Source organism: Oncorhynchus nerka, linkage group LG9b, assembly GCF_034236695.1.
Source record: "Oncorhynchus nerka isolate Pitt River linkage group LG9b, Oner_Uvic_2.0, whole genome shotgun sequence".
Lineage (NCBI taxonomy): Eukaryota > Metazoa > Chordata > Actinopteri > Salmoniformes > Salmonidae > Oncorhynchus > Oncorhynchus nerka.
Genome location: NC_088424.1, coordinates 21,721,150 through 21,745,262, shown reverse-complemented (window position 1 = coordinate 21,745,262; position 24,113 = coordinate 21,721,150). Strand labels below are relative to the sequence as shown.

At 44.3% G+C, this 24,113-nt stretch overlaps 1 protein-coding gene across 4 annotated transcripts in view; it reads right to left on the bottom strand.

Moving 5' to 3' along the window:
• The window catches only part of LOC115114427 (dual specificity testis-specific protein kinase 2-like), a 39,559-nt gene that overhangs the window by 7,533 nt on the left and 7,913 nt on the right, over positions 1–24,113 (bottom strand). For all 4 annotated transcript variants that reach the window (XM_029642651.2, XM_065013426.1, XM_029642652.2 and 1 more), the window contains 6 exons: positions 23,400–23,704; positions 10,813–10,934; positions 8,056–8,104; positions 2,174–2,320; positions 1,678–1,760; positions 793–877 (listed from right to left, as the gene is read on the bottom strand). In XM_029642651.2, the coding sequence (XP_029498511.1) occupies positions 793–877; positions 1,678–1,760; positions 2,174–2,320; positions 8,056–8,104; positions 10,813–10,934; positions 23,400–23,621 (708 nt within the window). In that variant the 5' untranslated portion in view covers positions 23,622–23,704. The remainder of the gene's footprint in view (positions 1–792; positions 878–1,677; positions 1,761–2,173; positions 2,321–8,055; positions 8,105–10,812; positions 10,935–23,399; positions 23,705–24,113) is intronic.

The window sequence follows — 24,113 nt, the reverse complement described above, 5'->3', positions numbered from 1 at the left end:
AGTTGAGGAGAAAAAAATATGACTTGGCGTTACCTTAGATTGTAAACTGTCATGGTCAAAACATATAGATTCAATGATAAAGATGTGGAGAGGTCTAGCCGTAATAAAGAGATGCTCTGCTTTTTTGACACCACACTCCACAAAGCTCTGCAGGCTCTAGTTGTCTAATCTTGATTATTGTCCAGTCATGTGGTCCGGTGCTGCTAGGAAAGACCGAGTTAAGCTGCAGCCCAGAACAGAACGACACGTTTTTATCTTAATTGTAATCATAGGGCTGATATAAATACTATGCATGCCAGTCTCTCTCAGCTAAGAGTTGAGGAGAGACTGACTGTATCACTTCTTTTTATAAGAAACAATGTGTTGAAAATACCAAATTGTTTGTATAGTCAACTTACAGACAGCTCTGACACACACTTATCGCTCCAGGGATCTTTTCATAGTCCCCCAATCCAGAACAATTTCAAGAAAACATACAGTATTATAAAGAGCCCTTATTGCATGGAACTTCCTTCCATCTCATATTGCTCAAATAAACAGCAAACCTGGTTTCAAAAAACAGATAAAGCAACACCTCGCGGCACAACGCCTCTCCCCTATTTGACCTAGATAGTTTGTGTGTATGCATTGATATGTAGGCTACGTGTGCCTTTTTAAAAATGTATGTAGTTCTGTCCTTGAGCTGTTCTTGTCTAATGATGTTCTGTATTATGTCATGTTTTGTGTGGACCCCAGGAAAAGCTGCTGCTGCTTTTGCAACAGCCAATGGGGATCTTAATAAAATACCAATACCTTCTCATTGTAGGGTTCATCTCGCAGAACCTCAGGGGCCATCCAGAAGGGAGAGCCCACCACAGCCAGCTTCTCCCCCTCACCACTGCAGGCACAACAAGTACAGGAAGATAAACATTAGACTTGAGGTTACAAGCCTTTTGGGTGAGGGAATAATGCAATTCATTACAGTAGATCGGGGTGGCAGGTAGCCTAGTGGTTAGAGCGTTGGACTAGTAACCGAAAGGTTGCAAGATAGAATCCCCGAGCTAACAAGGTAAAAATCTGTCGTTCTGCCCCTGAACAAGGCAGTTAACCCACTGTTCCTAGGCCGTCATTGAAAACAAGAACTTGTTCTTAACTGACTTGCCTAGTTAAATAAAAGGTTAAAAAACAAAACACAATTTGACTATTTTTGCAATATTTATCACAACAATTATCAGACAAGCCAAAATATTTGTTATGAAAGCAGGTCGATTCTTCATCAGATTAATATGTAATAATGAAGTCATAGCCTGGAGAGAGAAAGAGAGCGGCCTTCTTAACCTGCTCTGGTATTATTAGCCTAGAGCACCAGTTTATTCCAAAACAGTACTTCATGTTCCTGCCTAATCAAATGACCCTCCCCCCTACTGGCACTTGTCCATCCCTTTACCTTCCAGCCCCACATTCATTTACTAGAGACATTTCACTGGACTCAAAGGAGCAAATCTTGATTTTCTTTTTAGAGTAAAAAAATAAAAATAATAATAATAATAATTAAACTGTGGGATTCAATTTCAGTCCGGATCTTAAATCTTATGTATCGTGCTAAAAACTGTTTAAGCAATGAATGTAAACCAACATTGTGTTTGTATAGCACTGGCCCCTGTTTAATATATAACCGTTACCGTGGAAATGACTTACTCATAGTTGGGAATCTTCTCAGCGAGACCAAAGTCTCCAACCACTGCAGTGTAGCAGTTCTCATCGGACTTGATCAGGCAGTTCTGAGGACAAACAGTGAGCACAAATTCCATTATGAGCTTCTAAAATGACTGACATTTCTGAAGGGAAAGTGTCAGTGAATGCTCAGTCAGTCATACTTGAACTGAATCACAAATTAACTTGATGTACTACATGTTGGTTGATTAGATTCAAGTCAAAGAGGTTTACACCCTGCATGAGTCAAAGCACCACGTGGCTCAGTTTCAACCCGCAATACAAGAAACCGATACAGCCAGAGAATCACAATAACGTCAAGTACTATTGCATGGAAACCAGGTCCCAACTCCTATGGTTTGAAGAAAATGCAACACACGTTACTGTATATAAATGCTGACTAGATCTATTATCTCGGTTTCGGAAAGGAAACCGTGCACCACATTTCGGACGCATCCATCCACAGTCAACTGCCACCCACTTTGGAGGTGAGGTCCCGGTGGAAGATGCCTTTGGAGTGCAGGTAGCCCAGGCCATTGGCGATCTCACAAGCCAGCTTGATCCTGGCTGCCCAGCTCAGAGGCTTGTTGCTGTCCAACAGCTGCTCCAGGTTCCCACCGTTGATGTACTGCAGAAAGGTCGAGAGGGGAAAACACAACAGTTTAGGAAGCTTTCAAATGAAAGTTCAGGAGAAAGTTGTCCTCTGTCACAGGCTTTCACCTTGATGTGAGCAAAAGCTGGATAGGAAAAAGTACACATTATCAGTAAATGTACACTATTGAATTCAATGACTATCGTGTACATACTCTACATGAGTTATTGAGATATGAAGTAATGTTCTGTACAGACATTGTTACAGCATCCTGTTGGTCATTTGGGGCTATGCCCCGCCCCATTCAGGAAGACCGGTCAAAGTCAATCAACTTACTCTTGAGCGCTCTAAACATAGATTGATGCTATTGCCAAGCACAGCTGAGGACAATGACAGACAAGACTGCCTGCTTGCAGAAAAAGCTGAATTGGAAATCCACTCAGTAGTTTTAAAAGTAGCTCTGTCGGCTCGGAAGAGGCTTGGCTGTCCCACACAGAACTAGCCTAACCTATATCATGTAGAATGATTAATCCATCCACAAAACAAAAATTTGGAAAATAACTACGGAGAGAAATTAAAGTAGATAAGGGTCAAGAAAAGAGAGACTGGGGTCCCTGGACTGACCAAACTTCTCTGGGCCTCCCTTGTGATTCTAGACTGGTGTGTTTTAGGTTTCTTGGCAAACTGTCAATGAATACATTGAGGACTTCTAGAAAAGAGAATATTAGTCAAAATGCGTCTGTCTTCACCCAGTTGGAACTGTAAATAAATTATGTATGTGAACGAAGACTAAACTCCCTTCGCCTGTACCTTTAACAGCTTAACCATTCAATGGAATTTAGCCCGCCCAAAGCGGAGGTTAAAGCATCACACACATTTGACTTGTGCTGCAGTCTTCTACCTTTGTTCAGGTAGAATGTTGGAAGTAGGCCTAATAATAAGTCAACCTAGAAACACACCAACTCGTGTGTGTGTGTGTGTGTGTGTGTGTGTGCGCATCATTTGGTCTTATGCGCTGAAAGGCCACCGCGCTGTAATACTCTCTCCCCCTGCCCTGCAGCCCATCCCCAAACCAATCCCAGACGCAGGAGAGGATTACAGCTTGTTTGCCTTACAAATTCCTCTGTAGCCCCCCGCAACTGTCGTCTGCCAGCCTAGCGCTCCACTTCACAGGGGTAAAGCCCAGACAAATCCTGCTGCCAGTCGGTCAGTGCGGACATGATCCACTCCATGCACCCTGTGGGTTGAGGCGACAGTCTCCAGATCAGATGAATGAGCCAAGGCCAAAAGTTAGGCACACAAGTAAGGTTACAAGGCCACATCAACTCACCTCCACCCTAAACCCTGACAAGGTAACCTGGAGAAGGGAAGGCCATTAACACATGATCACAGAGAGCAAGAGTAGCGGACTGGAGGATAAAGAGGGCAGAACCCAGGCAGTGAAAATGTGACGAAACAGGATATGTTGATGGAGAAACAAATCTAGCAATGTTTTCCACAAGCGCCGGCTGTCGGCTAAATGGACGATAACAAACACATTGTCAGCTGGCTACTTTTCCCCCACTTCATTAAACTAGGCTTCTTTTCATTTAAAATGTTTAAATTGGCTAGTCAGAAAAGTCTGTATAGCCTTTTTCCACTAGAATGAACAATATGCATCTTGTAGTGATCTATTGATAGCACAGGCCCCTGTCAGTCACAGCCAGCGATGACAGGCGCCTTTCAGTCAAAGCCAAACTTCTGGTTTGCCAGTCTGCTGTCTCACCTGCCGCTCAGCACCGGTGTTATTTTTGTACGCTGTGGTTGGCTGCGGTAACATTTCTTTTCACGGAGGAGGGAGAGCATGATGCTTATTCGTCGTCTCCTGTGAGTGAATTTATGTCCCATGTAATGTAAGTGGTAAAGAGGAGTTGGAATCCACGTAATTATTGGTTTTATGGCACATTCACTTACATTCTCTTTTGTGTGTTTAGCCAGCCACATAATCGGTGGTCATATAGGCTATTACTGTTATTTGATTGGAAGACCAAACAGCTTGTGCTGAGTAGTTCATAAAAGGTGTCAAACAGACTGAATAAAGTCAAATCTCCTATATCCTGCTTTTCAATTCATGAATCATACAAACGTAGTTATATGTCCATGGCATCAGGACATGTAAACCAAAGATCTTGTTTGTCGAAGCCCACGTCGAGACCTGCCGGTGACTGCTAAAGTGACTCGTCAGCGTAGCCCCATACAGTCACTGGTGTAGCCTAGTGATGGGTTGTTTGTGAACGGACGCCATTGGCCCATTCTAACGTTCAATCGTACAGTAACTGAATGCCCGGATGCCTTTTTGCTAGCTTTATATAGCAAGCCATTGCTAAGTGACGGAACTGGCCACTGAGTGTATAATGGTGTGTAGACAGTATATTAATAGGAAAGGTGTACAGCAGTAGTTATATAGGATGAGCCATAACTAGAATATAGTTTATACATATAAAGTGGGTAAAACAGTATGTAAACATGATTAAAGGGACCAGTGTTCAATGACTATGTACATAGAACAAAGCAGTCTCTAATGTGCAGGGCAGAGTACTGGGTGGTAGCTGGCTAGAACAGTGATTAAGGTTCAGGGCAGGGTGCTGGGTGGTAGCTGGCTAGAACAGTGATTAAGGTTCAGGGCAGGGTACTGGGTGGTAGCTGGCTAGAACAGTGATTAAGGTTCAGGGCAGGGTGCTGGGTGGTAGCTGGCTAGAACAGTGATTAAGGTTCAGGTCAGGGTACTGGGTGGTAGCTGGCTAGAACAGTGATTAAGGTTCAGGGCAGAGTACTGGGTGGTAGCTGGCTAGAACAGTGATTAAGGTTCAGGGCAGGGTACTGGGTGGTAGCTGGCTAGAACAGTGATTAAGGTTCAGGGCAGAGTACTGGGTGGTAGCTGGCTAGAACAGTGATTAAGGTTCAGGGCAGGGTACTGGGTGGTAGCTGGCTAGAACAGTGATTAAGGTTCAGGGCAGGGTACTGGGTGGTAGCTGGCTAGAACAGTGATTAAGGTTCAGGGCAGGGTACTGGGTGGTAGCTGGCTAGAACAGTGATTAAGGTTCAGGGCAGGGTGCTGGGTGGCTAGTGGTGACTATTTAACTGTCTGATGGCCTGGAGACAGAATCTGTTTATCAGGTCTCAGCTTTGATGCACCTGTACAGTCTCTCCTCCTTCTAGATGGATGAACAGGTCGTGGCTCGGGTCTTCTTGGCCTTCCTCGGCTCTTCTTGGCCTTCCTGTGACACCAGGTGCTGTAGATGTCCTGGAAGGAACGCAGTGTGCCCCTGGTGATGTGTTGGGCTGACCGTACCACCCTCTGGAGAGCCCTGCAGTTGTGGGCAGTGTAGTTGTCGTACCAGGCGGAGATACAGCCCGACAGAAGTTTGTGAGGGTCTTTATGGGTCAAGCCACATTTCTTTAGTCTCCTGAGGTTGAAGAGGCGCTGTGGAAGGACCATTTCAGGTCCTCCGTGATGTGCATGCTGAGGAACTTGAAGCTTTTGACCCTCTCCACTGTGGCCTCGATGTGGTGGGGGCGTGCGCTCTCTGCTGTTGACGTTGAGGTTATTTTCCTAGCACCACTCCCAGGGCTTTCGCCAGGGCTCTCACCTACACCATATAGGTTGTCATCATTGTTGGTAAACAGGCCTACCACTGTTTTGTCGTCAGAAAAGTTGATGATTGAGTTTGTTCTGTGTAGAAAAGCCCATGTTTAACACCTGTTTTATTGTTCAAATCATACCTGTCGGTCTATTCATGGACACCTGACTTTGTATAAATGCGGAGGTGCACAAAATCAGAAAATGTTTGCATAATTTTATTTTCTTAAATAGATTCCCTATTGAGAAACAATATGTTACTTGACAGAACACAACCTTTTTTCTTAGGTTTTAACCACAATAAACTACATTGAAAGGGTAGACTAGACTATTTTTTCTGTCTAGATTAGTAATCTACTGCCTTCCATCAATGACTCACCCACAGTGATTGATTGACAGAAAAAAAGTTAATGGGATAGATCATCCATATTACCCTAAGTATCCATAGCAGCAGACACTAAAATACATCATTTTAACAAACATTGTGGTAATTCATATCTTGCAGTAAAACTAAACATGACTTGAATCTCAAGAGAAGACCGGTTTAATGTTGAAAAAGGTCATATTACTTAGAAGATAGTTGCCTAGGCCTGGAAAATATCCAAAACAACTAACATGCATAAAACACTGTTCTAGGCAGGTGCAACTCTTAGAAATCACTAGCTGATACACTTTGCTGAAGACAAGGCTTTCCTTGAGCCTTCCTGAATTCAAGCTAAGAAAGCCAGAAAGGAAATGGGAATTAATTGTCTCTTGTGACCACTGCGAGCAGCTTCAAATAATGGTCTAATCCCCCCAGTGGCTCATGGATTACCCAGATTATAATGCTCCTAATCGGTCTTTGCCTAATGTGTAAACGAGGTCTGTCAGGCAGTGGGAAGCAGAGCAGAGGTTACTGTGCCAACCCGATGGGCCATGGCAGGGCCAGCGGAGTCAAAGGGTGTTTTGATCGGAGGAGCAGGGCTTTACAAGGAGCAAGTGATTCTAAATGGAAAAATGTAGGCACACTAAGAAATGTACAAACACAATGAAAAATATGAGGTAATGAAGCTAGAATCCTTCATTTTTCTAGGCGCACTGGTCCTCCTAAATTAAGATTCTAGGTCACACAGCAAAATATTTAGGCATATGTGGGAATAAAATGGTCACACTGTAGAGCCCTGATGAGTGATTGCATCTCTAAGCCTGTGGCTGCACGGTAACTTGACTCTTCATTTCCTACCATGGAGACTCGTCAGGCCCGTTGCTAAGGCCAGGATCCAGCCAGAGCAGACAGTGCTGGTAGCTAGCAGCTAGTTCTGTTTATACAGCAGTAGCAGCAAAACATAACCCCATGATGCCATGTGTTCAGTATTCACAGCCTGGCTTGAGGCTGCTGACACCACAGCCCCAGGAGACTCTCCCAGTCTTCATCTCCATGGATCCACATATTGGATAACTTCCTGCTATCATTCACGTCACACGAGTGCTTGGGCTCAGATGGGGCAGTCAGTCGTAAAGCTACTCCCCTTACTAATCGACGCTTATCATTAGCACAGGGCTATCTATTTGGATTACATGGACACACCGACTCAGTCACACAGATCGGTCAAGCTATTTTGTGCACAATTTGACAGAAATATAAAACATAACCCGTAGCCCTAATGGAACCCATCCCCTGGCTTTTCATTGAGAACATCAACACAGCTTTATTTGCTCACATGTAAACTATGCAGGGAAACACAAGGTTCTTTCAATTACAGGTTGCTGTCCTTCTGGGCGAAGCGGCACTGTTTAGTGTTCACCTGAAGAAAAACCCTGGATAAAAATTCACAATACCTTTTCAATATAATCATGGCTATGACAGTGGGTTATACTTATCTGAGACTTACATTACATAACAAGCTGACCATACTGCAACAGGACTCAATGAGCAATATGACAGTATTAGCTACACTACAAGTAAAAAGCATTTAAGCCTATACTGATGCTAGAAAACCCATCATGTTTCTAGAATCACATTCCATGATAGAGTGGATGGAAAAACAGAATAAGACAGTGTGCCAACATCCCGACCTGAAACACGACAGCATGCGGTGCAGTCATGTTTCTGAGGTGTAGGCCATCTATACAAGGCTCTAAGTCACAAAGACGAAACAGTGGTTCCTCTTACCTCAGTCAGAGCATGGAGCTGACCTTCCTGAACACACACACCCATGAACCTAGAGGAAGACAAAGACATCAGTCAGTTATTGTTTCTATGTATAATGAACATTTCATGAGCTGAAATAAAATAAAAAAGCCCAGACATTTTCCATACGAACAAAAAGCTTATTTCTGTCAAATTGTGCACACAAATGTGTTTACATCCCTGTTAGTGAGAATTGTTCCTTTGCCATGATAATCCAGCCACCTGACAGGTGTGGCATATCAAGAAGATGAAGAAACAGCATGATCATTACACAGGTGCACCTTGTACTGGGGACAATACAAAGCCACTAAAATGTGCAGTTGCCACACAACAATGTCCACCAGAGCTGTTGACAGAGAATCAAATATTTATTTCTCTACCATAAGCTGCCTCCAACGTCGTTTGAGAGAATTTGGCATTACATCCAACCGACTTCACAACCGCAGACCACGTGTAACCACGCCAACCCAGGACCTCCACTTCCGGCTTGTTCACTTGCGGGATCGGCTGAGACCAGCCACCCGGACAGCTAATGAAACTGACAATTATTTCGGTCTTTAACTTCTACGGGATCGGCCCCCCCCCCACAGGACGGTTGAGCTAACGTGCACTAATGTGATTAGCATGACATTGTAAGTAACAAGAACATTTCCCAGGACATAGACATGTCTTATACGGGCAGAAAGCTTAAATTATTGTTAAATCTAATAACTGCACTGTCCAATTTACAAAGATAAAATGTAGCATAGTTTTGCTTGATAAAATACATTTTTAAATTCAAATGTAGGAACTGGGTTCTACAGTTTGAACCCCCTTGGTTGCACCCCTGCCCAGTCATGGGAAATCCATATATTAGGGCCTAATGAATTTATTTTAAAATGGACTCATTTCCTTATATAAAATATAACTCAGTAACATCATTGAAATTGTTGCGTTTATATTGTTGTTCAGTAGATTTACCACAAAATACCACGAGAGACATGTGGTGGATGCATATTTATGGCTCTCCTGTTATGCTCTTCTCATGTTGACATGACAAAGCTAAGCTATGGGGTCTAGAGTTTAAGATTTGAGTGGGTCTATATGTAGCTCAAAAAAGTTAATTATCTGGCCCAATGACGACAGCAAAGTACTTTCGAGAGCAAAATGACAAATCTCTTGGTGGTTAAATACTTCTGCACTGGAAGAAAAGACCCAACAAGAGCAGTGCAAACAAGAAAGTCATTTCTAGGGGGAAACGAGGCTCACTCTCCTGACCCACATTCCATCGCTTTTTCTCCCTCTTTTTTTGGAGCCACTGCATCCAAATCTTAAGAGGCTGGAGTCACAGTCAAGGCCGTCTGTTTTTGGAAATGACAAACTGGTTGTATGAATATCCTAACACACGAGCCAGGCTGTACACACAGCGAGTGTTGGCTCCCCTGAGTTATGACCCAATAAATGCAAGACAGAGGGTTCTTCGAAGGGTTTTTCAGACAAAGAACCCCTCAGAATTCTCGTCAGCCAACCGCCACAGAACTGCCACAAAGCTGTGATTGTAACACAGCACACACAGACCATCTTTCCTACCCACCACCTACAGCAGAATGTGAGCTCTGTAGTGTATCATGCAAAGCCTAGGTCAGCCTAATCCATTTGAGGATAGGAAATTCAGATTGTTCCATTTTATTGTCCATGACAACATAAAACATTGTCATACAATAATAAATCCCAAACTATTTGTTCTATCATGATGAGTTTGGTCAAATATGTATGTGTGCCGATTTTGCAGGCTCCCAACTTAATATGAAAATAAACAGCTTTGGTGAGAAGTGAAAAGGGAAAGGTTGTTCCTCATAAGGGAATTCATGTCAATGAAATTCAAACTCAGGATGTTGTTCCAGAAAATCCCTTGTTAAATACTGTGGAACAGCAGAGATCAAGGTCACACCCCATACGTAAAATGTATGCACGTATTACTGTAATTTGCTTTGGATAAAAGAGTCTGCTAAATGGCATATTTTTAAGCAATAAGGCATGAGGGGGTGTGGTATATGGCCAATATACCACGGTTAAGGGCTGTTCTTATGTACGACGCAACACTGAGTGTCTGGAGACAGCCCTTAGCCGTGGAATATTGGCCATATACCACAAACCCCCGAGGTGCCTTATTGCTATTATAAAAAGTGATTACAAACATAATTAGAACAGTAAAAATAAATGTTTTGTCATACCTGTGGTATACGTTCTGATATACCACGGATTTCAGCCAATCAGCATTCAGGGCTCGAACCACCCACTTCATCATATTATTTATTACCCCACTGATTCCATTAAAGGGGAGGCTAACGTCATTTTGACAGAAAGCTACAGATCAAAGGATCTTTCAAAGATGAAGGATTCACAAATGACTTAAGAGTCACTTTCTAGAAAAAAAGGGGATTAGACCATTAGTCAGTAAGAAAATGACACCATTTCTGAATATGGTACCATAACTGAACTTTTCCAGCCCTGTATTGTACCCATTTTTTGAGTAGCCCCTTGAGATTGTTATTAAAAAGCTGGGATAATTTAATCAGTAACTGAACAAGAATGAAAAAGAATTGTACAATATCGCAGAAGGCATTTTAGTTCCGTTTCTCCAAAAGGACAGATTGATATTCAAACTATACAAAATATTGAGGATGGTGCCGTGCCAAAAAAAAAAAAATCAACTGTCCAAAATGTAGTGGAACAGATGTTTGGTTTCCTGGAGGTCACCTGAGGATGTTGGGATGGGACAGTCTGTTCATCAGTTGGACTTCTCTCAGCATGTTGGCACGGTTACTGCTTAGTTTGTTCATCTTCAGAGCCATCACCTGGCCCGACACTCTGTGGCGTACCTGCAACGAACACAACAATCTGGTCATTTAGGCATTATCGGAATGCTTCTCTTTAACACTACCGTTCCCTTATCAATATTCCCTTATCATGGGGACACTTCTCTATTATCGTTATTCCAAGATCATGGAGAAAGGTTCTCTTTCTGCAGCAAAATGAATGTCCTTCCACATTCAGAACCTTAACAACGGGAAGTAAAACAGTCCATTTCTCCTGTGAATTAGATCAGTCACTGTCCTTCCTTGCAGCATTAACTCCAATGTGATCAAAGATGATTGGCTGGCTTTCATCCACACATTGGTGCACTAGAAAGAATACTGAGCCGAGGCCAAGAACATGAATGTTGTGATATGTAACCTAGGTGTTAGCCTATCACAACTACCTACAATGTAACCCTTTTCTTTGGCAGAGAAGGCAGAACACTTTTCTAACTACAACAATACAAACATCAATCTGATCGTTGGGAAACCACAGGAAGTTATGAGTCAGGGTGAGAAAAATAAGCTGTATCTGCTACTGCTCACTTCCTCCAGATGAAATATTAAGACACTGAAACCAGTGAATAAGAAGTTAAAGTATCAACTCAGGTCGGTCTGCGAGTACAGTAACAGATACAAAGCCTATCTGGTTATATAGTTAGTTTACAGTTGACATTTGTTGGAGAGCGGAGATGAAAGGAAGTTTGAGGTACAGAAAAGGGAAGCAGGCCGATCTAGGCCTTATTTACATAGCACTTGGATGAGTATCCAGTTCATAGTGCTTCTTTAGCCGCTCTTGAAGTTCTAGTACAAAAAGTGCAGCTAGTCTTCCCTGTAGGAGAGGAGCAGGCAGCAGATGGCCTCCTCTAGACCACCTCCCCCACTCCCATCATCTGCCCACCAGGAGAGAGAGTGCAGCCTGGCTCAAACAAAGACCCATAATGTTGCCCCAGCAAGACCCTGCACCTCCAATCTGTTCCATCAAACCAGCTAGCCTCCTCAATACCTAGCCCTGTAGACAGGACACACAGTTGAAGACAAACAGATAATTATATTTTTTATTTTATGTAGATCCATTGTCCCCTTGCTTAGACAACTATGGAACTCTCATTACACAGGAAACATTTGTGTCCGTTAAGCATTTAGAGAAGCAAGTCTGAGGCAACGAGGGTCAATATTGCAAGTGAGAAGCAACGAGGGTAAATATTGTTGTACTAATAAAGCTGAAGTCATAATTTTGACTTGAGAGGAAACAGCTGCAATATAACAATATTATGGCCCCAAGGATTAAACAGCACCTTTTAAAACATGGTTGAACATGTGAGTGTGAATAAAGGAAGCTTTTTCTTAAGGTTTGTTCAACAAGAACTATTTGTAAAGACCCCAGTCATATTCAGGTTGGATGGGCATTCCCTCCCTAAAATACATGGTGTGATGACAACCCCCTCAGGCAGCCTGGGGCAGGACCCTACACGCTGCCCTTCCCCCACCAACTCAGCACTGGGTCCTTTGCATTAACCCTTTGACTCCAATGAGCAGTGATTGAGTAGTTCTAAGGCAGACTACTGTGGCCATGCTCTGAAGCGGCCATTAGATTACTGTGCATCACAGCTCCAGACATAGCAACACTTCTATTCCTTTCTGTAATTAGGCTAGTTTCCTGTTTAAGCTAAGAAACTAAATCTGAATTCTATTTCCAGTCCATCAGTATGCATTGACTCATACATACAGATGGAAAGGAAATAGTATGACTAAGATCGAGGCATGAGATAGAAAGTGCTGACATTACATTTACATTACATTTAAGTCATTTAGCAGACGCTCTTATCCAGAGCGACTTACAAATTGGTGCATTCACCTTATGACATCCAGTGGAACAGCCACTTTACAATAGTGCATCTAAATCTTTTAAGGGGGGTGAGGAGGATTACTTTATCCTATCCTAGGTATTCCTTAAAGAGGTGGGGTTTCAGGTGTCTCCGGAAGGTGGTGATTGACTCCGCTGTCCTGGCGTCGTGAGGGAGTTTGTTCCACCATTGGGGGGCCAGAGCAGCGAACAGTTTTGACTGGGCTGAGCGGGAACTGTACTTCCTCAGTGGTAGGGAGGCGAGCAGGCCAGAGGTGGATGAACGCAGTGCCCTTGTTTGGGTGTAGGGCCTGATCAGAGCCTTGAGGTACTGAGGTGCCGTTCCCCTCACAGCTCCGTAGGCAAGCACCATGGTCTTGTAGCGGATGCGAGCTTCAACTGGAAGAGAGAGAGAGCGGAGGAGAGAGCGGTGGAGAGAGCGGAGGAGCGGGGTGACGTGAGAGAACTTGGGAAGGTTGAACACCAGACGGGCTGCGGCGTTCTGGATGAGTTGTAGGGGTTTAATGGCACAGGCAGGGAGCCCAGCCAACAGCGAGTTGCAGTAATCCAGACGGGAGATAACAAGTGCCTGGATTAGGACCTGCGCCGCTTCCTGTGTGAGGCAGGGTCGTACTCTGCGGATGTTGTAGAGCATGAACCTACAGGAACGGGCCACCGCCTTGATGTTAGTTGAGAACGACAGGGTGTTGTCCAGGATCACGCCAAGGTTCTTAGCGCTCTGGGAGGAGGACACAATGGAGTTGTCAACCGTGATGGCGAGATCATGGAACGGGCAGTCCTTCCCCGGGAGGAAGAGCAGCTCCGTCTTGCCGAGGTTCAGCTTGAGGTGGTGATCCGTCATCCACACTGATATGTCTGCCAGACATGCAGAGATGCGATTCGCCACCTGGTCATCAGAAGGGGGAAAGGAGAAGATTAATTGTGTGTCGTCTGCATAGCAATGATAGGAGAGACCATGTGAGGTTATGACAGAGCCAAGTGACTTGGTGTATAGCGAGAATAGGAGAGGGCCTAGAACAGAGCCCTGGGGGACGCCAGTGGTGAGAGCGCGTGGTGAGGAGACAGATTCTCGCCACGCCACCTGGTAGGAGCGACCTGTCAGGTAGGACGCAATCCAAGCGTGGGCCGCGCCGGAGATGCCCAACTCGGAGAGGGTGGAGAGGAGGATCTGATGGTTCACAGTATCGAAGGCAGCCGATAGGTCTAGAAGGATGAGAGCAGAGGAGAGAGAGTTAGCTTTAGCAGTGCGGAGGGCCTCCGTGATACAGAGAAGAGCAGTCTCAGTTGAATGACTAGTCTTGAAACCTGACTGATTTGGATCAAGAAGGACATTCTGAGAGAGATAGCGGGAGAGCTGGCCAAGGACGGTACGTTCAAGAGTTTTGGAGAGAAAAGAAAGAAGGGATACTGGTCTGTAGTTGTTGACATCGGAGGGATCGAGTGTAGGTTTTTTCAGAAGGGGTGCAACTCTCGCTCTCTTGAAGACAGAAGGGACGTAGCCAGCGGTCAGGGATGAGTTGATGAGCGAGGTGAGGTAAGGGAGAAGGTCTCCGGAAATGGTCTGGAGAAGAGAGGAGGGAATAGGGTCAAGCTGGCAGGTTGTTGGGCGGCCGGCCGTCACAAGACGCAAGATTTCATCTGGAGAGAGAGGGGAGAAAGAGGTCAGAGCACAGGGTAGGGCAGTGTGAGCAGAACCAGCGGTGTCGTTTGACTTAGCAAACGAGGATCGGATGTCGTCGACCTTCTTTTCAAAATGGTTGACGAAGTCATCTGCAGAGAGGGAGGAGGGGGGGGAGGGGGAGGAGGATTCAGGAGGGAGGAGAAGGTGGCAAAGAGTTTCCTAGGGTTAGAGGCAGATGCTTGGAATTTAGAGCGGTAGAAAGTGGCTTTAGCAGCAGAGACAGAAGAGGAAAATGTAGAGAGGAGGGAGTGAAAGGATGCCAGGTCCGCAGGGAGGCGAGTTTTCCTCCATTTCCGCTCGGCTGCCCGGAGCCCTGTTCTGTGAGCTCGCAATGAGTCGTCGAGCCACGGAGCGGGAGGGGAGGACCGAGCCGGCCTGGAGGATAGGGGACATAGAGAGTCAAAGGATGCAGAAAGGGAGGAGAGGAGGGTTGAGGAGGCAGAATCAGGAGATAGGTTGGAGAAGGTTTGAGCAGAGGGAAGAGATGAAAGGATGGAAGAGGAGAGAGTAGCGGGGGAGAGAGAGCGAAGGTTGGGACGGCGCGATACCATCCGAGTAGGGGCAGTGTGGGAAGTGTTGGATGAGAGCGAGAGGGAAAAGGATACAAGGTAGTGGTCGGAGACTTGGAGGGAGTTGCAATGAGGTTAGTGGAAGAACAGCATCTAGTAAAGATGAGGTCGAGCGTATTGCCTGCCTTGTGAGTAGGGGGAAGGTGAGAGGGTGAGGTCAAAAGAGGAGAGGAGTGGAAAGAATGAGGCAGAGAGGAATGAGTCAAAGGTAGACGTGGGGAGGTTAAAGTCGCCCAGAACTGTGAGAGGTGAGCCGTCCTCAGGAAAGGAGCTTATCAAGGCATCAAGCTCATTGATGAACTCTCCGAGGGAACCTGGAGGGCGATAAATGATAAGGATGTTAAGCTTGAAAGGGCTGGTAACTGTGACAGCATGGAATTCAAAGGAGGCGATAGACAGATGGGTAAGGGGAGAAAGAGAGAATGACCACTTGGGAGAGATGAGGATCCCGGTGCCACCACCCCGCTGACCAGAAGCTCTCGGGGTGTGCGAGAACACGTGGGCGGACGAAGAGAGAGCAGTAGGAGTAGCAGTGTTATCTGTGGTGATCCATGTTTCCGTCAGTGCCAAGAAGTCGAGGGACTGGAGGGAGGCATAGGCTGAGATGAACTCTGCCTTGTTGGCCGCAGATCGGCAGTTCCAGAGGCTACCGGAGACCTGGAACTCCACGTGGGTCGTGCGCGCTGGGACCACCAGTTTAAGGTGGCCGCGGCCACGCGGTGTGGAGCGTTTGTATGGTCTGTTGTTACGGATACAGTTATCCTGTGTGTGTGTGTATCCTGTGTGTTTCTTTTCTCTCCTTCTCCCCTCACAGGTGAAAACCATCACTCCCCAATCAGTCAACAATCAATCATCAATCAGAAGACACACCTCCTCCTATTTCCCACCCTATCACAGTTCCTTCCCATGGTTTAAAAACCCCATCATTTGTTTGCTCTGGAGCAATCTCTAGCTCAATCTCTCTGTAAATGCCATGTCTGTAGGTCTCTGTGTTTCACTCTCGCTTTGTGTCTTCACCTCTCTTTTGTTTAAGCACCTCCATAGCACTTTGTCATCACCTGTGAGTATTGTTTTTGGTTATGGTGTTTGTTTGTTGCTGGTGGGAAAAGGGGGAAACCTAGACAAGTCGCCCATGGGCATACACTACCCGTAGGTGAACTTTGTTAAATACACTAGTTAGAACTGGGCGGACCACCCACTGTATTTTTGGTTAGTTAGTTAGCTGTTGTTAAAGTAGGCTAGTCTAGCTTAGGGGTGTTTTGAATACTTATTGTTTCTTTTCTTGGGTCCAGCTCAGCCCCTTTTCCTGCTCCCCCCATTACCGTGTGTTTATAAATAAACCTAGAGTTTGACGGTAGATTTCTGTTGTCGTGGTTATTTCGTTCACACTTTTACTTTGTCACAATAATAATTTGCATGAGTTATGTTACGGGTCTCATTACCATCCCCCCCTAGACTGTCGGGCCAAAAGGGATTCGTAACATCTGTGCAGAGAGGAGAGAACAGGGATAGACAGACACATAGTTGACAGGCTACAGAAGAGGCTACGCTAATGCAAAGGAGATTGGAATGACAAGTGGACTACACGTCTCGAATGTTCAGAAAGTTAAGCTTACGTAGCAAGAATCTTATTGACTAAAATGATTAAAATGATACAGTACTGCTGAAGTAGGCTAGCTGGCAGTGGCTGCGTTGTTGACACTACACTAATCAAGTCGTTCCGTTGAGTGTAATAGTTTCTACAGTGCTGCTATTCGGGGGCTAGCTGGCTAGCTAGCAGTGTTGATTACGTTACGTTGCGTTAAAAGAACGACAATAGCTGGCTAGCTAACCTAGAAAATCGCTCTAGACTACACAATTATCTTTGATACAAAGACGGCTATCTAGCTAGCTATGTAGCTAGCTACGATCAAACCGTTGTACTGTAATGAAATGAAAATGTGATACTACCTGTGGAGCGAAGCGGAATGCGACCGGGTTGTTGAGTGCGGAAGTTCTATTCGGTAGACGTTGGCTAGCTGTTGGCTAGCTAGCAGTGTCTCCTACGTTAAGGACGACAAATAGCTGGCTAGCTAACCTCGGTAAATTAAGATAATCACTCTAAAACTACACACTCTAAACTACACAATTATCTTGGATACGAAGACAGCAAAGACAACTATGTAGCTAGCTAACACTACACTAATCAAGTCGTTCAGTTGAGTGTAATAGTTTCTACAGTGCTGCTATTCGGTAGACGGTGGACGTTTGCTAGCTGGCTAGCAGGCTAGCTAGCTAGCTGCTGGGCAGATAGCAGTGTGGACTACGTTAGGACGACGAAATACGATAATTACGCTATTATCTTTGATACAACGACGGCTATGTAGCTAGCTAAGAAGAAATTGCTAAGATTAGACAAATCACACCGTTGTACTATAATGAAATGTAATGAAAAGTTATACTACCTGCGGACCGAAGTGCGGATGCGACCGCTCGCTCCAACCCGGAAGTACTCTTCCACATTGTGGTGGTTGTGACAACATCAATATAGAATGCCCTGACTCAGACTTTTCAGTAGGTGAAGCTGAAGTCTAAAGCCTATAACTAATTGAAAGTCCCTCATTGAAAGTAAAAGTGACTTTCATGAGCGCTGACGCTGGTTGGAGGAAATTACAATGTGGCTTACACCAAAAGTGAACGTAGCTAACATGACCTCAAAATGTCAGTAAAGGAGTTGAACCTCTAACCTCAACAGCCATATCTGTTGAAGTACCAACCCTGTCAGGTTGTTAGTGTAATGGACGATATAGCACTTAGACAGCCATTGTAGCCTAACGTCTAGTCGCCATCATAAACCTCTTCAGCCCTTCTATATTTTCATGTCGTAACCAGAGCGACGTGGAAATAAAGGGCTTTTCGCACGTCCCATATCAGTCGATTGTGAGACAATAGCCTAGATCAATGTAATAAGGAGCGGCCACAGTATCTGTGTGCTAGAGGTGTTCACGGATCCACCTGTACCCGAATACCTGAGACCGAATCCAGAATTCTAAATAATGTCACAGGTTTGGGTTGGATCTGATTGATACGGGTATGTGTCATTTTAACTGACTTATCCGGAAGGGCCTGTACATATCAGAACGCGGCTGCTGTGCGTGCGCGAGGGAGAAATTGGATCATTTATGCCGCTGCTCTTGATTTTCACAAAAGTGGAGAGTTTGTGCATTTAGCTTGTTTTTGTTGCCCAATCATAAGTCCTCAAAGCGACAATAGGCTACAGTCAGAGCCTCTGCGCGTTTAAAAAGAGATATGTATACATGCATGCGCACACACACACAAATGTTTGGACACCTACTCATTCAAGGGTTTCTCTTTATTTTTACTATTTTCGACATTGGAGAATAATAGTGAAGACATCAAAAATAGGAAAATACACATTTAAATCACGTAGTAACCAAAAGAAGAAAAAAACGTGTTAAGTAGCCAGCCTTCGCCTTGATGACAGTTTTGCACACTCTTGGCATTCTCTCAACCAGCTTCATGAGGTAGTCACCTGGAATTAATTTCAATTGACAGGTATGCCTTGTTAAAAGTTCGAGCCAATCAGTTGTGTTGTGACAAGGTATACTGAAGACAGCCCTATTTGGGAAAAGACCAAGTCCATATTATGGCACAACAGTCATTATTTTAAGACATTAAGGTCAGTCAATAACAGAACATTTCAATCAATTTGAAAGTTTCTTAAAATGCAGTCGCAATAACCATCAAGCTGATGAAACGGTCTCTTATGAGGACTATCACAAGAAAGACCCAGAATTACCTCTGTTAGAGTTAACTGCACCTCAGATTGCAGCCCAAATAAATTCTTCAGAGTTCAAGTAACAGACATCAACTGCTCAGAGGAGACTATGTGAATCAGCCCTTGTTGGTCGAATTGCTGCAAAGAAACCACTACTAAAAGGACACCAATAAGAAGACGAGACTTGCTTGGGCCAAGAAACATGATCAAAGACCGGTGGAAATCTGTCCTTTGGTCTGATGAATTCAAATTTGAGATTTTTGGTTCCAACCACTGTCTTTGTGAGACGCAGAGAAGGTGAATGGATGATCTCTGCATGCGTCGTTCCCACCGTGAAGCATAGAGGAGATGTGATGGTGTTGGGGTGCTTTGCTGGTGACATTGTCAGTGATTTATTTAGAATTCAAGCTACACTTAACCAGCATGGCTACCACAGCATTCTGCAGCGATAAACCATCCCATCTGGTTTGCGCTTAGTGGGACTATCATTTGTTTCTCAACAGGACAATGACCCAACACACCTCCAGGCTATGTAAGGGCTACTTGACCACAGAGTAATGGAGTGCTGCTTTAGATGACCTTGCCTCCACAATCACCTGACCTCAACCCAATTGAGATGGTTTAGGATGAGTTGGACCGCAGAGTGAAGGAAAAGCAGCCAACAAGTACTCAAGCATATGTGGGAACTCCTTCAAGACTGTTGGAAAAGCATTCCAGGTGAAGCTGGTTGAGAGAATGCCAAGAATGTGCAAAGCTGTCATCAAGGCAAAGGGTGGCTACTGTAAGGAATCGAAAATACATTTTGATTTGTTGAACACTTTTTTGGTTACTACATGATTCCATGTGTTATTTCATAGTTGTGATGTATTCACTATTATTCTACAATGTAGAAAATAGTAAAAATAAAGAAAAACCTTTGAATGAGTAGCTGTGTCCAAACTTTTCACTGGTACTGTATGTATGCATGTTACACTACCGATCAAAGGTTTGGGGTCACTTAGAAATGTCCTGGTTTTTGAAAGACAAGCACATTTTTTGCCTATTAAAATAACATAAAATTGATCAGAAATACATTGTTTATGTTTTAAATGACTATTGTAGCTGGAAACGGCAGATTGTTTTGTGGAATATCTACATAGGCGTACAAAGGCCCATTATCAGCAACCATCACTCCTGTAATCCAATGGCACGGTGTGTTCGCTAATCCAAGTTGATCATTTTGCAATTATGTTAGCACAGCTAAAAACTGTTGTCCTAATTAAAGAAGCAATAAAACTGGCCTTCAGACTAGTTGAGTATCTGGAGCATCAGTGGGTTTGATTACAGACTCAAAATGTCCAGAAACAGAGACCTTTCTTCTGAAACTCGTCAGTCTATTCTTGTTCCGAGAAATGAAGACTATTCCATGCGAGAAATTGCCAAGAAACTGAATATCTCGTACAACACTGTACTACTCCCTTCACAGAACAGCGCAAGCGGGCACTAACCAGAATAGAAAGAGGAGTGAGAGGCCCCAGTGCACAACTGAGCAAGATGACAAGTACATAAGAGTGTCTAGTTTGAGAAACAGACGCCTCACAAGTCCTGAACTGACAGCTTCATTAAATAGTACCCGCAAAACACCAGTCTCAACATCAACAGAGAAAAGGCAACTTCCGGGATGCTGGCCTTCTAGGCAGAGTTGCAAAGAAAAAGGCATATTTTTTTCCCACCTTTATTTAACTAGGCAAGTCAGTTAAGAACAAATTCTTATTTTCAATGACGGCCTAGGAACAGTGGGTTAACTGCCTGTTCTGGGGCAGAACGACAGATTTGTACCTTGTCAACTCGGGGGTTTGAACTTGCAACCTTCCGGTTACTAGTCCAACGCTCTAACCACTAGACTACCCTGCCGCCCAGATATCTCAGACTGGCCAATAAAAATAAAGATTCATATGGGCAAAAGAACAAGACACTGAACAGAGGAACTCTGCCTAGAAGGACAGCATTCCGGAGTCGCCTCTTCACTGTTGAGACTGGTGTTTTGCGGGTACTATTTATTGAAGCTGCCAGCTTCATTTCTCTTATTCTTATCTGTATTTTTGTTAACTGCACTGTCGGTTAGGGGCTCATGAGTAAGCATTTCACTGTAAGGTCTACACCGGTTGTATTCGGCGCATGTAACCAATAACATTTGATTTGATGCTCCAGATACTCAACTAGTCTAAAGGCCAGTTTTATTGCTTCTTTAAATCAGCACAACAGTTTTCAGCTGTGCTAACATAACTGCAAAAGGGTTTTCTAATGATCAATTTGCCTGTTAAAATTATAAACTTGGATTAGCTAACACAATATGTCATTGGAACACAGGAGTGATGGTTACCGATAATAATAATAATTAATAAAATAAGCCGTTTTCAGCTACAATGGTAATTTACAACATTAACAATGTCTACACTGTATTTCTGATCAATTTGATGTTATTTTAAAAATGGACGAAAACAAAATGTGCTTTCCTTTCAAAATCAAGGACATTTCTAAGTGACCCCAAACTTTTGAACAGTAGTGAGTGAGTATGTATAAATAAAAAGCACAGTATGTGGACACAGCTTCAAATTAATGGATTCGGCTATTTCCATACACCGTTGCTATCAGGTGTATAGAGTCAAGCACACAGTCATGCAATCTTTATAGACAAACATTGGTAGTAGAATGGCCTTCCTGAAGAGCTTAGTGACTTTCAACGTGGTACAATCATAGGATGTCACCTTTCCAACAAGTTAATTCGTCAAATTTATACCATGCTAGAGCTGCCCCGGGCCAACTAAGTGCTGTTATTGTGAAGTGGAAACGTCTAGAAGTAATAACGGCTCAGCTGCCGAGTGCTAGGCCACAAAAGCTCACAGAACAGGACTGCCGAGTGCTGAAGCGAGTAAAAATCGCCTGTCCTTGATTACAACCCTCACTACCGAGTTCTAAACCACCTCTGGAAGCAACGTCAGCACAATAACTATTCGTTGGGCGCTTCATAAAATGGGTTTCCATGGCCGAGCAGCCGCACACAAGCCTAAGATCGCAATGCCAGGCGTCGGGCGGAGTGGTCTAAAGCTTGCCGCCATTGTACTCCGGAGCAGTGGAAACACGTTCTCTGAAGTGATGAATCACCATCTTCACCATCTGGCAATTTGATGGATTAATCTGGGTTTGGCAGATGCAGGAGAACGCTACCTGCCGGAATGCATAGTGACAACTGTAAAGTTTGGTGGAGGAGGAACAATGGTCTAGGGCTGTTTTTCCATGGTTCGGGCGAGGCCCCTTAGTTCCAGTGAAGGGCAATCTTAACACTACAGCATACAATGACATTCTAGAGTAGACGATTCTGTGCTTCCAACTGTATGGCAACAGATTGGGGGAGGCCCTTTCTTGTTTCAGCATGACAACAGCCGCGTGCACAAAGCGATGTCCATACAGAAATTGTTCGTCGAGATCGGCATGGAAGAACTTGACTGGCCTGCACAGAGCCCTGACCTCAACCCTATCGAATACCTTCAGAATGAATTGGTACACCAACTGCGAACCAGGCCTAATCACCCAACATCAATGCCCGACTTCACTAATGCTCGTGGCTGAATGGAAGCAAGTCCCAGCAGCAATGCTCCAACATCTAGTAGAAATCCTTCCCAGAAGAGTGGAGGCTGTTATAGCAGCAAAGGGGGGGGACCAACTACATATTAATACCCATGATTTTGGAAAGAGATATTCGACAAACAGGTGTCCATATACACTATATGACCAAAAGTATCTAATCAATGGAAGTGACAGAATTCAAAGTTAAAGGAGAACGATAGGCTACAACGACTAAGACGCCAACAGGCAGAGTACTACTTAATATTCTGAACGGATTGTCATTTGTAACTGTAGGATAAGAATGTGCTTGCAATTTTAAAAAACGCTTTGCAGCCTCAATTAGCCTAGCTAGCTCACATTAGCTTAACTAGCTTCTCCCAGTTTGATACAGTCAAGATAGGTACTACGTCATCAACCTCGCTATGGTAGCTATTAGTCTATTATGGTAGCTATTAGCTATTAGTCTACTATGGTAGCTATTAGTCTACTATAGCGATAGGGGCGGCAGGTAGCCTAGTGGTTAGAGCGTTGGCCAGTAACCGAAAGGTTGCCAGATCGAATCCCCGAGCTGACAGGGTAAATATCTGACGTTCTGCACCTGAACAAGACTGTTAACCCACTGTTCCTAGGCGGTCATTGTAAAAAAGAATTTGTTCTTAACCGACTTGCCTAGTTAAATTTAAAAAATAAAAAGTCCTCTTGGTCGGTTGCCGTCTCCTCGTCACTCGCTCAATGTATTAGCTAACTGTATTCTGCACCACACACTGAGGTTTAATAACAGAATGTGGGCTGAGACATCTCAGGGTGTGAGATTATATATTTAAGTAATCCTGGTGATGACATACCATAGCTTTTCTGCTAGCCTAGCCTAAACCATACGTTGATATGAATGAATAAGCAGTCCTCACACAATCTCCTATTTACCTACCAGTACCACCTACCTACCATAAAACTCTTGCATTTCAGGTCAATCATAACATAAACCCACCTTGTAGACCTCTGAGAAGAAGCCGGAGCCAATCCACTCGCAGATGAAGTCATCAAGGCGCGTCAGGCAGGAGAAGGCACTGATGAGGGCGCGGTAGGATGAGGGGCACACTCTTCCCACCTGAGACGGGGCCCACTCCCCTCCACCATCCAGGTCATCAAGACGGTCTGGCCTCATGGAGGGGAAGCCGGCAATGGAGTTGCGCTTGTTCCGATCCATCATTGTCTCTTCACTGGTAACTCTGTGGGGGACTTCTCCATGAAGGTTTCACATTTTCGATAACTGCTTGGCAACCCTTTACAGCCCTAAGAGGAAGGAAATACCAAAATCCATTCTCAGCAGGCAGACTGAGAAAATTGTGTGCTTCGGTGCCAGCTAATAATATTTGTACTTTCCTGTAGTTTAGAATGTACAGTACAAGCTTATGGTTCACAGGACACAAATAACAAGCCAGAAAACACTGATCGTTTCAGCTAGTATCTGTATGGAAAACATGGTGTTTTATGTACCCCTGAAGTATAATAAATCAGTGTGTGTGTTTTTTTAATCACCATTCCGTTCATTTAAACAGAACACAGCTGTGTTGTCATGAGGGGGATAATGAGCCTAATCTATTTTATCACATTCCTCTGACATTTCCTCCAACTTTTTTCAAATACTAAGACAAAAGCATTACTTCACACAAGATCAATCTACTTAGACACACATGACAGG